This window comes from Dermacentor albipictus, chromosome 1 (genome assembly GCF_038994185.2).
Source record: "Dermacentor albipictus isolate Rhodes 1998 colony chromosome 1, USDA_Dalb.pri_finalv2, whole genome shotgun sequence".
Lineage (NCBI taxonomy): Eukaryota > Metazoa > Arthropoda > Arachnida > Ixodida > Ixodidae > Dermacentor > Dermacentor albipictus.
The window spans coordinates 493585085-493603455 of record NC_091821.1 but is presented as its reverse complement, the minus strand read 5'-3'; the positions used below and the strand labels follow the sequence as shown (position 1 = coordinate 493603455).

Here is an 18371-nt window from a genome sequence, read left to right as displayed (position 1 = left end):
AAAAAAGAAAGTGGCGGCGCGCGCAGGTCATTGGCCTTAAATTAAAAGTTTGATTTTATTGCTTGTTGTGCAGGATTTGCAAGCGGAAGGAGACTTTCTCATCGCACCCTCGGACAAGGCCGGGAGCCTCAACACATCCCAGTGGCCGCTGCTGCTCAAGGTGCATCTCCATAATTTCCCATTGTTCTGCGCAGTAAAGCGTTTATTTTGGCACCCCAAGTGTAGGTGCGCACTTAAAGCGACTTCTCTGTGCCTGTCAGTTTCGGTATGCACGAAAAGCAGCAGTGCTGGGCGAAGCAGTGACTTGGTGAAGACCCATGGATTTATTTTTATGGTAGGCTACCGTTGCATGTGGCGCTTACACTAGTGCATACTGTTGATAATGCTCATTTTGTCTGATAAAAGGAACCCTCAATATTTTTGTCCAGCAGAGGTGACTAGGTGAACACTGTGCCAACTGATTGACTCGTGGTGTCTGTCTTGCTGTGCAGAACTTTGACAAGCTCAATGTGAGGACCAACCATTACACACCCATGCCGCATGGCTGCAATCCGCTCAAGCGAGATATCCGCGAGTACATACGATCAGGCTTCATCAACCTGGACAAACCATGCAACCCATCGTCCCACGAGGTGGTCGCTTGGGTCAAGCGCATACTCAAGGTGCGTTACTCAAGGATGCCATCTCGGGTATTGATTCGTTGTCTTGCTGCTTAGCATTTTCTCACAGCTGTGACTCAGTTGATTTTGGCCATCTGAATGCATTAGGGGAACAAAAACATTTGCTGTGACAAACACTTGCTTTGGTAGCTCTGCTGCACAGGAGGTGTGGCCAGTCTTCCTCAGCTTGTGTGCTGGCGCAGTATTCCTGTGTCTCAAAGTGTACAGATGAATGTATGGGTTGGAGGACCATTACAGCTTCCATAGTGCAGCTGAAGATAAGCTGAAAAATTAAGATGCAGATTTTGCCATGGTAGTGGGGCCTTAGCATTGCGGCTACAACTGCCTCAGCTTGCCATCTATTGCTCGAATGTGATATTCAGACAAGTTCGTGCATTTTCTGGGTGATGTCTGTATGGCAAGTCCAAAGGACCACAATGGCAGTTGCTCTACTTCAGTTAACAGTACTGATTGTGCTTATATAGCCATTCGAGAAGTACTGAAGTTACATTTTCCACTATTAATTTCTTGCATCAAATGAAGCTCCTAGACCTGTAAACCCTAGCAAAACGTTGTGGCAACCTCACAGTGCCACATATAATGTAATAAACATAATAGGTTTTCTACAACCAGGTTTGCATTCATTTCCCAGGGGGATACTGTGTCATGACTTCATGACATGGTATGTGGTCACATGGGAGCTGGACATTGCAAACCTTTTCGCACTTGCTCCGGTTCACTTGGTCATCCGCTATGTTGATAAATTGGCCCCCACAGCGAGTAGCATTATATGAGACGATTGAGTGAGCCAAAGCGAGTGTCAAAATATCACAATGCCCTGCTCCCACTTGACCACAGGCTGTGATATAGCGATTTAATGTCGTCCTCAGAAGTGAAACCAAAACTGACTGTAGCAACCTTATTATATAAAATTCTGTAGGGCCATGTGGTCAGCATTGGCTGTACGCTTACGAAAGTATACGGCCAATGCAGTGTTATGTGCAGTGGTAAATGCAATAAGAAAGGCAGTTAAGGCACAAATAGGCATGAAGCGCTTGTGTCGTATGCTTTCCGCTGATGACTGTGTTGATACAGACTCCCCCGCTTCGTTTCAGTTGGACGCTAACGCCGCTTTTGCTCCTTTACGCAGTACGTTTGCAGTGGTCCGCACTCGCTCTGTCCGAGAGTTGTCTGAATTAACAAGAGTTTCGTCATCATCATCAGCCTATTTTATCTCCCCTGCAGGATGAAGGCTTCTCCCTGCGATCTCCAATTGCCCCTGTCCTGCGCTAACCGATTCCAACTAGCACCTGCGAATTTCTTAATTTAATTGCACCACCTAGTCTTCTGCCATCCTCTATTGCGCTTCCCTTCTCTTGGTACCCATTCTTTAACCGTAATGGTCCAACGGTTATTTAACCTGCGCATTACATGACCTGCCCAGCGCCATATTTTTTCTCTTAATGTCAATTAGAATATCGGCTATACCCATTTGCTCTCTTATTCAAACTGCTCTCTATCTATCTCTCAACGTTATGCCTAGCATGCTTCATTCCATCGCTCTTTGCACAGTCCTTAACTTGTTTTCAAGCTTCTTTGTCAGTCTTGAAGTCTCTGCCCCATATGTCAGCACCGGTAAAATGCACTGATTGTACACCTTCCTTTCCAATGATAATGGTAAGCTTCCAGTCAGGAGCTGACAATGCAGGCCGAATGCGATCCAACCCATTTTGTTCTTCTATGAATTTCCTTCTCATGATCGGGGTTCTCTGTGATTAATTGACCTAGGTAAACGTACTCCTTCAGACTCTAGAGGGTCACTGGCGATCCTAAACTCTTGCTCCCTTGCACGGTTATTCATCATTATCTTTGTCTTCTGCATATTAATCTTCAACCCCTCTCTTACACTCTCTCTGTTAAGGTCCTCAATCATTTGTTGTTACTCGTCTGCAGTGTTGCTGAATAGAACGTCATCGGCAAACCAAAGGTTGCAGAGGTATTCGCCGTCGATCCTTACTCCTAAGCCTTCCCAGTTTAATAGCTTGAATACTTCTTCCAAGCATGAAGTGAACAGCATTGGAGAGATTGTGTCTCCTTGTCTGACCCCTTTCTTTATAGGTATCTTCCTACTTTTCTTGTGGAGAATTAAGGTAGCTGTGGAATCTCTGTAGATATGTAACAAGATACTTACGTAAGCAATCTGTACTCCTTGATCACGTAATGCCTCTATGACTGCTGGTTCTCTACTGAATGAAATGCCTTTTCGTAAACTATGAAAGCCATATAGAGAGGCTGATTGTACTCTGGATTTCTCGATTACCTGATTGATAACATGGATGTGATCCATTGTAGAGTATCCATTCCTGAAACAAGAGTTTGCTCTCACTAAATAACCCTTGCACCTGCCAGGACCAGAGGACAAGAGTCGAATTGATGAGGATTTACTCTATTTTCTTAGCATTGGCATGCAGCTTGGTATATCTAGATTTCCCGGCAGTACGAGTATATGTGAACAATGTTGTATTGTAAAGTTTTACTGGCCACTGTCACAAATTGCTTGTAAATTCACTGTCTTCTCAGATCCTGCGGCCTGTAAATTTGTGATGCCAACTGCATGTGGCCACAAGACGTAGCTAGGGTTGCCAACTCTCGTGTGGACAAAAGTCGGGATGAAGAAGGGGAGCTGGCAACGATGGACGCTGTTAGTGCCAGAATCCGCAACTCTGTGCATGCAACAAAGTAGTACACGTTTTGTAGTCCTACCTTACTGTGATTTACAGCAAAAAAGGTGCTGTAGTTGCCTAGATAACACAGCTACCAATACAGATGGAGGTACTACGAACGGTTAGAACCTAGGACAAAACTAGAACCACAACAAAAAGCCGATTGCCTAAGAGAAGAATGCGCAGCATAGCTGTTTAGCATTATGAAAAAGAAATCTGGTCTATTAATGGTCGTCGGATAGAAAGACTATCAAAAGTTGGGACATTTGGCCATCCTGACTAGGTCAAGTCAAGACATGGGACTTTCACTCGGGAGTAGGCAAAGTTTTGCAAGGGTACATATGACCCGCCATGGTTGCTCAGTGGCTATGGTGTTAGGCTGCTGAGCACGAGGTCGCGGGATCGAATCCTGGCCACGGCGGCCGCATTTCGATAGGGGCGAAATGCGAAAACACCCGTGTACTTAGATTTAGGTGCACGTTAAAGAACCCTAGGTGGTCAAAATTTCCGGAGTCCCCCACTACGGCGTGCCTCATAATCAGAAAGTGGTTTTGCCATGTAAAACCCCATAATTTCTTTAAGGGTACATATGTACTAGAGAGCAAAATGGGTCAGGTGGTTGGTTTCCACCAGCTTCTTTTATTTTCTGCAGCAAGTATGAAGTTGCGAGGGGATGCATGTTGGAGTCAAAGTGCACTAGCAGTATCAGTCTACTTTGTGGTTTTCTTTGCTCAACTCGCATCACTGTGATGACGGCTGAGCCAGCCGTGTCTGTAAGCTGAGAACTTCGCTTTTGATAAGCCCCTCCTGTGAGCTTCCCCTCGACAATTAGGACAGCAGAGAAACATGTGGGACTATTCAAGCACGCGTCATCTCTACACCAGCTAAATTGTAAGTGTCAGGAAATATAGAACGCTAAAGGAAAATATGCAGAACATGTGCACATGCAAAACATTTCGTTGCATTTTCCTGCAAAGCAGAAGCACATCCTTCAACCTTCCCTCTTTCATGGCGGCCGCATTTCGATCGGGGCGAAATGCGAAAGCACCCGTGTATTTAGATTTAGGTGTGTGTTAAAGAACCCCAGGTGGTCGAAATTTCCGGAGTCCTCCACTACGCCGTGCTTCATAATCGGAAAGTGGTTTTGGCACGTAAAACCACACTAAAAAAAAAAAAAAACTTCCCTCTTTTTTTATTTAGCAGTGCCTTCAGTTCACAGCAAAATGCATGTAAGAACTGTGCTCACTATGTTTACAAAGATTGATAAAAGTTAGCCAGCTGTTTTTCTGTTTGAAGGCTCTGCAGCTTTGTTCCTTCTTGTTGACTTTGTACATGTGAATTTCTTGGTTATGGAGAATCAGATTGTTGCCATGAAGATGATTGTTGCGCTTGTTTGGGATCATAAACATATTGGTCAGATCTTAGTAACATTGATCAGTTGCTGTAGTACAGTGTTGGAATACAAAGTAATAAATATTTTCCGGAATAAGGTTTGATTAGTCCATACTGGACAGCTTTGTTGGTGTTTAAATATTTGGACACTTATTTCGCTGAAGCTTGTGTACCTCAAACTTTTCCAATATTTCTTAAATACACTGAATTTTCTTAATTCTGTCCATCTCATCATTGATTTAGCCAAGATGTGGAGGGTTATAATTGCAGTGTTAACTCTTTCGGGACCGGGGAAAAAACAGGCAATTCTGATGGGTGTCAAAAATTATTTTTTATTACGAATAGTCATTACGCTATATTGCTGCAATGTTTATCAAAATGTAGCTAATTAGATGGTCTTTCATGCATAAAGAAAGGTTAGACTTAAAAGTGATATATAATATTTTTTAAAAAATCTCAAATTCAAGATTTGCTGAAAGAACAACATAAAAAAGTTGGAAAAGTCATAGATATACAAGTGGAAAAACATAATAAAAAAAATTCAAGATATACAAAATGTGCTACAATGCCTCCTTTCTTGCTTGTGAAAATTTGGCACGCGTATCTACAACTGTCTTTTTTTGTGTGAAATCTAGCTTGCACCAGTGGTCAGCCACTCAGGTCCCACGGTTCTTGTGCCACTCGACGAAGCAGTTCCGGGCAGTCGTAAAACACAAGTGAACTTGGCATGTGCTGCAAAAGACATTAGTTTTGAGCTCGATTTTCTTCTGCTCATAGCACAGCTTGCAGTTTCTGCGTTTTGCCACTTTTTCCGGCTTGTGGAGTGCATGTTTTGCGACGGGTGGTGGAGGCGTGTGTGCTTGCTTGGCACCGTCAAGATTCAGAAGCTGCCGAATGAGCTCTTCTCTAAAAGCTAGGTGATCAAACCAGGCAGTGCGTGCCAGCTCAGGAATCTCTGGGTGCAATGTGCGGTGAGCTTGGAAGAGCACGAAACTGTTCACACATGCAATATCGATGCAGTGGAAGAACAGAGTCTTCCACCACCGTACGCTTCTCATGAGAACATTATAATATCCAATCATTTGATCCGATTTATCTACGCCTAGCATGCCAGCATTATAATCATGGATCAGCAGAGGCTTTGTTATAGATATCTGAGTCCAGGAGTTTTGCCTTCTTTCCCTTCTTTTTGCGGTGACCGTGTCATTTGCAGTATGAACCGTGCTCATCATGTTGACAACACGCCGGTCTTTCCACTGAAGGTACAGGATGTTCTGATCGCGCAACCATCGAATGTCGCCACGTCGAGCTTTTTTTTCCCACCGTGCATCCTTCAGTTCGGCAGGAAATCCTCGGCGATCCTTGCGTGTGGTTCCGCAAGCCAATGTTTTTCGGCTGAGAAGATGACTGAACAGGCTCGTAGAAGTGTAAAAATTGTCCATAAAGATCCTGTAGCCCTGATCAAGATATCTGTGACACAGCTGGCAAACTACGTCGAAAGCTAAGCCATGGGGCCCTGGCTGCTCACGCTTACCGGTATACACACTAAACTGCACAGTATATCCGGTGCCAGGGTCAGCTAGGACCCACAGCTTGTAGCCCCATTTTGTTACTTTATCTTTGATATACTGTCGGATGCCTGACCGCCCTTTCGATTTCACCATGCGCTCATCCACGGAAAGATCGCGATGTGGCTGGAAAAGATTCGCTGACACTTCGTTCATGTGTTGCAGGAGCCACCACATGTATCGGAGCTTTCCTCTTGAACTTTGAGTGACATCGTCCAAGTCTGCAACTTGCAACATTGCGAGTAGAGCTATGAACCGGCGTCGCCGCATGATTTGTGGTGGGAGCAGACCGCTGTACAGATCTCCTACGTTCCAATACAGCTTCAGCCGAGGAACCTTCACAACGCCCATGTAAATTACGAGTCCGATAAACTTTAGCATTTCACTTGGGGTGACTTCTTCCCAAGATCCATCGGAACAAGCATGCGTTGGTTTTTCCAAAATGTGAGTCCAGGCATACTTGTTCGTGTTGTCACAAATTGTTTCGATCACATTCATCGAGAAAAACAGAAGAAAGAAGTCCAGAGCAGTCAAGAATTTCTTTGATCCGCTTCTGAGCGCCACGCCCACTTCTGCGTCCAAGTACACGCCAGGTTCCCGTCGCGGCGAAAACTTAATCCGCTTCTGCGCTGGCGGCAGCAGATCATTGCCGTAGCTTGTTGAGACCCTATCAAGTAAAGATAAAATAATGAGAACATATAGCGAGCCCGTTCACCTACTCCAGAAAGAAATGAATGTGGAACTATGCTCACCTTCGGCTACTAGATGAAGTCCGTGGCTCATCATCATCCGAATCGGAGTCCGAAATAAAATCGGAGCTGCCGAAGTCGTCTTCAGACTCTTCGCTGCTCGGTTCATCAAAAAAATCCGTTGCCGAAGCAGCGGAATCGCGCGATTGACGGCGTTCTTTTCGAGCGACCGGACGCGAGCACGACGCCATTTTCCACTGCGTCCGCCGCCGCCGCAATCGAGAAAATTCTCTCTCGCGTATCGCCACCTGCTGGAAATGAAAGAAACTATGCCGAAACCGAGAGTCTAGTTCCTGACGACCTCCTAGATGGAGCTACATGTCCAAGTGCGTGGAAATTTGAACGGGGCAGTGCGCGCAAAACCGTCGATCATATATGATCGATGGCCTATGGGCCGGTCCCGAAAGTGTTAATGTGCACGAGTATCTCATGTTTGATCTGCCAACCGAAGGTCTAAGGTTCTCATCCTGTGCATTCAGGTGTTGATTCTGCCAGTTTCTGTGTATCAAATTAATGCATGAAGCGCATAGACAGCCTTAGTTATAGTCTTTCTCAGTTGTGTTGAGAAAGCGAGTTCTTAAAATATACCAGCAAAATGAGTGCATAAGATATGAATAGGTATGTGTGTTCACATGGTAAGTATTGAATTTTACTACAGTAAAATATTTACCACTTTTATTGCCTTAACTAAACCATCTCCATTATTTGTAATTGAACTGAATATGAGTTGAATATTAATAGGTATGTTTGTTCTGTGTTACAAGCACTACCACTTGGTATGCACTGAATTTTACTACAGTAAAACATCATTTACAGGGTGTCTACCAACCGGGAAAACCGGGAATTCTCAGGGAATTTGAACAGTCTGGAAAAACTCGGGGAAAACTCAGGGAATTTGTGCTTCTGTCAGGGAAAATTAGCTGTAACTTTATTGAAAGGGAACGAAAGTCGTGTTAATGCTCGCTCCAGTAACAGAGGAATCGCAATGAATCGTCATTGACGCCGTGTCATCGGCACGATGTGTTGCCAGAGTAGTTAACGACCGATTTTCCAGACGCTTTTTCGGACATGCCCGATAATTTGCACGGCTTTGCGGCACCACCACGTACTCCATATAGTAAATGTATATCGCCCTGACTGCAGGTCTAAAATGGAATTAATCAAAGCCTCCACCGCCGCCATTTTTATTATCTCGCCGCCTCGAACTGGCACTATCGCACGCAGATCCGCCGGCAGCCGTAGCTACCACCACGGCAATGTTAGGCCTAGCTGCTTCTACGTTCGCTGTTAAGCTTCTTGCCGTGCAGTGCCGTGTTTTTCATTGAAAGAATTCGCCGCTGTCAGCAATGGCACCAACACCACGTTTGTAATCTTCGCCATTGGCTTCGAAGCTCTCGGAGCACACACAGCGCGTCTCGTAATGCCAGTCTCCGAAAGTCATCTTCGCCTCATTACAGCAGTGTTAGGCGGTGAAGCTTAACAAGCGTGGGAAGGGGCAGTTGTCACGGGACACAGTAGGTATTCCTTTAATATACGCGCGTGCACCCCCATCTCCTGTCACAGCACGACCACTGATATGCCTAATAAGTGTACTGGCAGGCCTTAAGAACTTTTGCGGACCTGCCTGTGCCAATTTTAGCCCTTATAGGCAGTTAGAGACATGCATTCATTTTTTTTTTGGACTGCCCGATTTTTCGGATGTTTTTGCGGCCCCTAGGGAGTCCGAAATTTCGGACGTTGACTGTACAACTGACCAAGAGGATGCTTCAAATGATCCATAGGGTGAACGTGTGGCAGAAGGAGGATGAGAACAGGAAGGACCGACGTCCTGAGGAATTAACGGGAAATTAGGCATGCCGCCACCTCTTTGAAGGAGCTTGAGCTCAAAAAACAAAGCGTTGGCTGATGCCGAGATGCAGGTGTCCCTCATTTAAACCAAAATAAGCTATTTAAAGCAATGAAACCCTACACCGAGATGTTTTGTACGGGCTGAGAGTATGTCATTGTCAGGACCGTTGAGATTGACTTCCCAGCTGCTGAGAGAGAATCTTAGTTGTGACAAAGTTCAGGCCTCATACCGATGAGCTTGCTATCAGTTGATAGAAATAGCTCATATTAAAAAAATATTTACTTATGTATTCATCTCCTTACATTCGTATTTGTAAATGTTTGACCCAATTTGCAATGGGTTTTATCATTTTTTCACTGTGCATTTTACTAACACCTTCCTTCTGTTTTCTTTTTAAATAAAATAGATATTAATCCTTACTATTCAAACTGGATTAAGTCATTTTTTTGTTTCAACATGCTTACTAGAGAATGACAGTATCGGGCAACATGGTGTCAGCCTGTCTTTACATAAAACAAAGTTCTGGCTCATTCAGGGAATTTACCAAAAGTGCTCAGGGAAAACCTGGAAAACTCAGGGAATTTGGAAATGTCAGCTTGGTAGACACCCTGATTTACCACTTTTATTGCCATAACTAATGCATCTCAATCATTCGTAATTGAACTTTCGAATATTTTTTTTTTCCATGGTATAAATTGTTTTTGTACCAAAGTTGTGCCACAAGCTGATGACTGAATTCACAAACACCTAAACTTCAGGTTAGTTGCTTGTTAGTGACAGATATGGTCACGAAATTCCTAGAAAAACTTTGTGTTGAGCATTTTAAGACAACAAAGCATGTTCATTATGTTAGTAAATTTGGTGAACACATGTTTACAGTTTGCACATGATTCATAGCAAAGAACAGTGTAAATGCCTCATTGAAACATACTGGTTGGATTGCATCTATTGTGAATATCAGATTTTGTTCAAAACCTATTGGTAAGCCCTTATGTATGATCACCGCTGTGTGCTTCTACCATGGGACATAAAGTTCTGACATGTCTTACACTTCACTAGGTGAGCATTTTAAAAATTAAATCGTTTTCTCTCTTGTTTTCGTGGTGAAACCATGTGGAAATTCTCCTGTTTTCAAATCCGCACAGGTGGAGAAGACAGGCCACAGTGGGACACTGGACCCCAAAGTGTCGGGCTGCCTCATTGTGTGCATCGAACGGACTACACGACTTGCCAAGTCCCAGCAGAGTGCGGGCAAGGAGTACGTGGCCATCTTCAAACTGCATCAGGACGCCCCTTCGTTTGCACACGTTGCCCAGGTGAGGGTCGTGCCTCTCTCGGATGGAAATGACTGGCAGGGGATCTCACTAAAAGAGACCGGCCAAGTTAGTTTAGATGGGTGAAGTGTTTTCTTCGAGGATGTATTTCCTAGCACTTTTGCATGTTTAGACCCCATTTGCTCAAAAATGTTCTATAAAGCTCACTCAGCTAATATCTGGTTTAGTCACCTTACGTTATAGTGCAGTGGGGTAATATTGTTTAGAATCAAATGTAATCCTTCTATATTTCTAAACTATTGACCATGTCCTGAACAGATGGTTGGCCAACTGTTACGGCATCACGAAAAGTTGGCACAAAAACTTCAACCAAGCTACTGCAGTTACTGACCGATAATTCAGGCTCGACAGCGAGTGCCAACAAGTATGAGTAATTAGGAGTTCTCAATACTGTATTCGTCAGAAAAATAAGTGACCTTATTCCACAGGTTGGCAAGTTGGCCGAAATTTTCTAATGCCCTTTTCTTATTCTTATTCCATTTAAAGCTTCGTTCCTCAGTGGTCAAAGCAATGCGCCGCCTGTGTTATCAGTGGGATCAGATGTTAATGAACGGTAGATGATAAAGAGTGTCATAGAATTGATTGGAATGCATTGCTACCAAATCCTGGCCGGTATGCCCACCAGAGAGACAGAGGTGCAGTGAATGCATCTACCCAGTCTTCATCCCCTGGCAACATAACAAAAGTTGACTGTGCTCCGGTAGCTAAGTGATTGCATATTTCGTCGTAGCAACAGTTGTCTGGCACTTCGCTCGCCGCCTTCATTGGCTCAGATATCAAGGGTGGAGTTGGCACCACTTTTGCAACTGCTTGAAGAAGTCGCATGGGACCGTGTCGCCATTTACCACGAAATTAACAAACGCTGGATGTGTAGAAGTTTCATGACAAATTGCGCACATTGCAAATGCAGCCTTTATGACTTAGTGCCTTGGCTTTTCCTGTTGTTTGGGCACGGCCGCCCTCTCAGATTGACTAGGCTTTGCTAGTTTCGGTTTCAAGGAGGCGCCAGTGACGTATCAAAAGCAAAATACAGTGAAACCTCGTTAAACCGTAGTTGGCCAGAGCTCTGGAGAAGTACGTACTAAACGGTTGTAATATAGGCAGGAGTGCTGCTCGAATATGTGCAGGAAGCTGCAGCTTGTGTGCAGGGGCTGGTTGACCTGAGGCCATCCCAGAATTAAACTTGCACCAAGAGTTCATGCCAGTGGGACAGTGCTCATATGCGGTTCATCATCGGTCGACGTAGTATGGTGAAAAGTAGCGATGATAGCCTTTTCCATAGCAGGCACATCATTTGGATTACTTTTTATGGCTAAGCCATAATAATTTGTGAGTTCTTTAAATAAACCCTGCTTTAGGCGGCCCTTTCCACTCATGCTGAGCTCATGGTCCTTGCTGTTGTTTTTCTCAACAAGGTTGCGCAAAGCAGTTCCCATTCTTCTTTTCACGTGATTCACACACTCTTGTTTGTGTATGGGTATGAAACCATACACCTCTTCACTGAGGGCAATATAAGTGCAGCTATCCCCATCACAAAGAACATTTGTGTAACGGAGTTGGCATTTCTGAAGAGACCGCTGAAACGTGGTTCTTGCCACAATTACCGTATTTACTCGCATAATGATCGCACTTGCGTAATGATCACACCCCTGAATTTTGTCGTCGAAATTCGATTTTTTTATTTCCTGTGTAATTATCAATACAATAAGTAGGAGTTGGTGCGTGTAATGTGGAAAGGAGAAATGGTACCAGTGCTAACGTTCACAAATGCCATTCCGTGCTTAAAGTTGGATATCTTGTGGTAGTTGGAAGACAAAGATCAATAAGCCGGTTGGCTTTGGCAGCCTACAGCAAAACCACAAATGAGGCAGTGCTAGGTGACATGGCTTGGGCCTCTTGGAATTCAGAGCAGCTGACAGCAAAATTAGTTTTGAAAAAAGACTTGGGAACATGGTTCAAAATAAATAGGTGGCTAAAGTGCACAAGTATCTGTACCTGAAAAGCGTTGACACAGAATGGAGGAAAAGGTCAAGAAAGTTGGCAACCAAGTACAGGGTAATCGAAAGTATCTATGTACAACCAACAGTCTTCAGAAAAAAAAAAAAGTGAGAGAAATATTGAATCGGATAGAAGGAATGGAAACAAAAAGGACCATGGAAAATTACAAGAATGGGAAGAAGGAAATTTGAAGGGACAATACAAAGGGCAGTACTTGAGGCTCGCCCTGGTTGCCTAAGAACAAAGACGTACCAGAGAAAATATTCGCTACTAGGTGAGGCATGGGTATGCTGCAGTGAAAATCTAGAGACCACTCAGCACATACTAATAGAATGCAAAGGGATTCACCTTGCGAGACCAGTAAGCAATGTACAACTTCCAGAAGCACTTGGATTTAAAGTAGACGGAAGTGTCAGCCGATTAGCAGTTAAGATAAGCAAGTCACATTTGGAGTATTGGCAGCGCATTTACGTTTTCGGTGCGGGTCACTTGTGGCCAATCACACTGTGCTGCTTGTGCTGCGCCAGCCGAAATGCCATCCCCTCTAGACGCATGTGCCATACCTGTGAGCACTGCTGTCTGCATGCGCGGAATGATCCCCAACCCGCACGCCGCTTTGAATGGCTGTCGACAAAGCGGCATGGGCACCTTTGTTTCTCTGTGCCATGCATTGTGGGTCGGCGCAACGAACGCATGGATGGAGCAAGAGCAATCTCAATGTTGGACCGTCTTGGCCGCATCCGGTTACGTTGGCTGCGCCAGTGCTTTGAACTGTATACGTTGTTCTCACTAATGTGACCCAGTGTGTGTGCACTCGTGCTGCGTTGGACTATATACGTGCCTTAAGGGGGGAAGTGGGTCTTAAAAATTTTTTTCTTATTTATGGGTGAATCTTTAATAAACTCCACTGTCTGGGGTAATTTTTCGTGCTGATTTCAGATCTGTAATTAGATTTTCGATAGCTGTAGCAGTTCTAAAAATATTGAGGTCTGAAGTCAAATTAATTTCAAACTCGTTACGGGGCTTTTTGATGATTCCGTCTTGCTAAACCAAAAACTAAATGCATGACACCATTGCTAAAGACCTACTGTAGGGGGTGATGCTATTTTTATTCATTTGGAAGCATTTTGCAGACAAGAAAACAATCTTGCACTTATTATGAAATTTTTTTTCTAATTAGCAGCGAGTACTATACCTGAATGTTATTTTCAAGACGGTGAAAGAGTAATGAAAATAGCATCACCCCGCGGATCATTTCAATACGAATAAAATGATACCACCCTTGTCATTTTTGGCCAAAGACAACCTAGAAAAAACACCCGTAAGGCGGAGTACAGTGTGCAAAAACATCGAACTGAAATAAATGCATTTGAAGTTTCAAACAAATGTAGCTTTTGCTGAAGTGAATCTACAGCAATACAAATGGCGCCATTTTGAAGCTCTATGTTTTGTAAGAATGGCCATACTAAATGTGTGACTGCACACTATCAAAATAATAGCACACTGGCCACTGAACTAGCACAAGAAACTTTATTAGGCACCATGCTCTACAAAGAGCATAGTGCCTGGGTTTCAAACCGAAGTGTAGAACTCTGTGTGGGCATGAATATAGTTCCAGTGTTGTACATGCAGGCTGTCTGATTGATAGCAGTCTCCGTTACAATCAGTGAGGCATTTTTTCATTTGGTATAATTGACCATGTTACTGAATGAAGGCTCTGAGTGTAAGCCTTCCAAGTCATCTTCACCTGACAGTGGCTGTGGAACTTAGGATCAGAGAGCCAGTGATAGATATGCAGCTGCTAGGTGCTTTCCAGAATTTTACTTTTGTATGATGCCTCGATCACTTCTGCAGCCAGGTGTGTGCCAGCCCAAGGGGCCTAGTGAACAGAGCTCATGATGAGGTTCTCTTTATGAAGGGGTGGCATGATAGATATTGTTACGAGCTATCGTGACAATATGATAATAGAGTGAACGCGCAATGTGCTTGGTTGCGAGTCCGATGTGCCGATGTGCGAAATGCACAGCCGCAGATACAAGGAGCCGACGCGCGATGTGCTTAGTCGCGCAGTCCGAGGTGCCGACGCGCGAAATGCCTAGTCGCGGGCCCGAGGAGTCGACCCTCGACGCGCTTATTCGGGCAGTCCGAGGTGCCGACGCGCGAAATACCTAGTCGCGGGCTCGAGGAGTCGACCCTCGATGCGCTTATTCGGGCAGTCCGAGGTGCCGACGCGCGAAATACCTAGTCGCGGGCTCGAGGAGTCGACCCTCGATGCGCTTATTCGGGCAGTCCGAGGTGCCGACGCGCGAAATACCTAGTCGCGGGCTCGAGGAGTCGACCCTCGATGCGCTTATTCGGGCAGTCCGAGGTGCCGACGCGCGAAATGCCTAGTCGCGGGCCCGAGGAGTCGACCCTCGACGCGCTTATTCGGGCAGTCCGAGGTGCCGACGCGCGAAATACCTAGTCGCGGGCTCGAGGAGTCGACCCTCGATGCGCTTATTCGGGCAGTCCGAGGTGCCGACGCGCGAAATGCCTAGTCGCGGGCCCGAGGAGTCGACCCTCGATGCGCTTATTCGGGCAGTCCGAGGTGCCGACGCGCGAAATACCTAGTCGCGGGCTCGAGGAGTCGACCCTCGATGCGCTTATTCGGGCAGTCCGAGGTGCCGACGCGCGAAATACCTAGTCGCGGGCTCGAGGAGTCGACCCTCGATGCGCTTATTCGGGCAGTCCGAGGTGCCGACGCGCGAAATGCCTAGTCGCGGGCTCGAGGAGTCGACCCTCGATGCGCTTATTCGGGCAGTCCGAGGTGCCGACGCGCGAAATACCTAGTCGCGGGCTCGAGGAGTCGACCCTCGATGCGCTTATTCGGGCAGTCCGAGGTGCCGACGCGCGAAATACCTAGTCGCGGGCTCGAGGAGTCGACCCTCGATGCGCTTATTCGGGCAGTCCGAGGTGCCGACGCGCGAAATACCTAGTCGCGGGCTCGAGGAGTCGACCCTCGATGCGCTTATTCGGGCAGTCCGAGGTGCCGACGCGCGAAATACCTAGTCGCGGGCTCGAGGAGTCGACCCTCGATGCGCTTATTCGGGCAGTCCGAGGTGCCGACGCGCGAAATACCTAGTCGCGGGCTCGAGGAGTCGACCCTCGATGCGCTTATTCGGGCAGTCCGAGGTGCCGACGCGCGAAATACCTAGTCGCGGGCTCGAGGAGTCGACCCTCGATGCGCTTATTCGGGCAGTCCGAGGTGCCGACGCGCGAAATGCCTAGTCGCGGGCCCGAGGAGTCGACCCTCGACGCGCTTATTCGGGCAGTCCGAGGTGCCGACGCGCGAAATACCTAGTCGCGGGCTCGAGGAGTCGACCCTCGATGCGCTTATTCGGGCAGTCCGAGGTGCCGACGCGCGAAATGCCTAGTCGCGGGCTCGAGGAGTCGACCCTCGATGCGCTTATTCGGGCAGTCCGAGGTGCCGACGCGCGAAATGCCTAGTCGCGGGCCCGAGGAGTCGACCCTCGACGCGCTTATTCGGGCAGTCCGAGGTGCCGACGCGCGAAATACCTAGTCGCGGGCTCGAGGAGTCGACCCTCGATGCGCTTATTCGGGCAGTCCGAGGTGCCGACGCGCGAAATACCTAGTCGCGGGCTCGAGGAGTCGACCCTCGATGCGCTTATTCGGGCAGTCCGAGGTGCCGACGCGCGAAATGCCTAGTCGCGGGCCCGAGGGGTCGACCCTCGATGCGCTTATTCGGGCAGTCCGAGGTGCCGACGCGCGAAATACCTAGTCGCGGGCTCGAGGAGTCGACCCTCGATGCGCTTATTCGGGCAGTCCGAGGTGCCGACGCGCGAAATACCTAGTCGCGGGCTCGAGGAGTCGACCCTCGATGCGCTTATTCGGGCAGTCCGAGGTGCCGACGCGCGAAATGCCTAGTCGCGGGCCCGAGGAGTCGACCCTCGACGCGCTTATTCGGGCAGTCCGAGGTGCCGACGCGCGAAATACCTAGTCGCGGGCTCGAGGAGTCGACCCTCGATGCGCTTATTCGGGCAGTCCGAGGTGCCGACGCGCGAAATGCCTAGTCGCGGGCCCGAGGAGTCGACCCTCGACGCGCTTATTCGGGCAGTCCGAGGTGCCGACGCGCGAAATACCTAGTCGCGGGCTCGAGGAGTCGACCCTCGATGCGCTTATTCGGGCAGTCCGAGGTGCCGACGCGCGAAATGCCTAGTCGCGGGCCCGAGGGGTCGACCCTCGATGCGCTTATTCGGGCAGTCCGAGGTGCCGACGCGCGAAATGCCTAGTCGCGGGCCCGAGGAGTCGACCCTCGATGCGCTTATTCGCGCAGTCGGAGGCGCCGATGCACAAAAGGCTTAGGTGAGGGTCCGAGAAGTCCGCGCGCGATGTGCATGATAGCCGAGTCGGAGACTCCCTATGCGCGAAATGTTTAGCCGCGTTTCCGAGGATTGCGTGCGCGATACGAATTTGTCACGAATTCGAAACGCCCGAGTGCTGAAAGGCTTAGCCGCATGTCCGAGGATTCCGCGCGTGAATGTTGGTTGCGAAGTCCGCGTCGCCGATGCTCGGAATGCTTAGCCGCGAGTCTGAAACGTCCACAAGTGCAGGGATCGGCCACGCTACTGCGATGTCCGCGTAGCGCCCGTTTTGACACGTCGAGATTACGGCGAGTGGAGACAAACTCGCGAGGTGCAAAGAGCCGAGCAGACGACGCGAGCGCCGGACCAATGGCGAACCGCGCTGGAGTCACGTGGCAGGCGCGGCCAATCGCAGACTCCGGCACGACCTTCAATCATTTGCTTTTTGTGCGCTTGTTTCTGTATGGAGGAGATCGCTGAAGCGGCAAATTTGAAGACGGAGAAATGCGCTTTCCAACGAGACCAAGATGGCGGCGCTCGGTCGCGCCGTTCCGGAGATATCGTGGCGTGAAAAACGCTGTTCTTTCTTGATTTCCGCGAGATTTTTCGCCACCTTGGCTGATAAAACGAATTTTTTAGAGCACTTCTAAGTGGTTTACAGTGATGATATTTGGGTATCAGATAGAAAAGGGGTTATAGAAACTGAAAATGTGATTTTCAAAAAATCGATTTTTTGGCTATTTTTCGCGATTTAAAACCCGCGTCCCCCCTTAACCAAGTGATTTTTGTTCTAACTTTCTTTAATTTGAATCAATGAGCTTTTACTTTATAGCATACCTGTTTGAATGAAGCAGGGTAGGTGGCTATTTCTCACCACCCCGTTTCAAAGGGGATGCCAATTAGTCATCATCATCATGTAATGCCATTCATAACTCAATGACCTATCAATTGAGGAGCTTGTAAATGAGAAGCAAATGCTTTCAGTTATTCGGCGCACCATGACTATCACAGAGAGTAATGAAAAAAGAAAAATTGGGGGAACACTGTCACTAGGTGCACATAGAGTGCTGTGTTTGTTGAATGGGGCATGTGTGACAGCGCAGTGCCACACACTGATTTAAAGGGATGCAGACTTGGTGAGGCTGCCCAGATAGATAATAAATTACTTAGTCTAAATTGACGTAAAAGATTTATAGGCTGCCTAAAAGCAACGCACTTCTATTGAATGACAAATTTTTGAGCAGTATGTAGTTACCTGCCCTGTGCATTCGCTCTGGAGCCGGGAGCTCTGCGCAACATCTGTGGCTCCTGCATCAGAATAATTTAGAACTGTTTGAAATGTGTCTTTTTCCTCCAAGGCTCCCATTGGTGTTCCTATCTAATATTTAAAAAGAATGTGTTATCTAATATTTAAAAAGAAAGATAACTCTAAAGCAACCACTTCCTAATAGGGTCTTGCCTTATATGTGAGTATTCACATATAAAAAAAAAAATTATTTTGCTGCTGCATCATAAGTTGCACAGTGACATTAAACATTCTAATTGAGCACTCAGATTTCTCTTAGCTCTGCAGTTAAAGAACTGTCAACCTGCAACTTGTCCCACCTTGAAACACTTAGTGCAAAGGTGAACTTATTGATCCTTGTGCCAGAAAACCCCATATATCATCGTCATCATGCACACGGGACTATCTAGGGGATGGTGTGTGTGGGATGGTGCGTTTAATGCTGTACAGTGT

At 47.0% G+C, this 18371-nt stretch overlaps 1 protein-coding gene across 1 annotated transcript in view; it reads left to right on the top strand.

Moving 5' to 3' along the window:
• Nop60B (dyskerin pseudouridine synthase 1 Nop60B) overlaps positions 1-18371 on the top strand; it is a 77053-nt gene that overhangs the window by 479 nt on the left and 58203 nt on the right. Inside the window, exons 3-5 of the mRNA XM_065445816.1 lie at positions 74-160; positions 492-662; positions 10086-10256. Coding sequence (XP_065301888.1) covers positions 74-160; positions 492-662; positions 10086-10256 — 429 coding nt within the window. The remainder of the gene's footprint in view (positions 1-73; positions 161-491; positions 663-10085; positions 10257-18371) is intronic.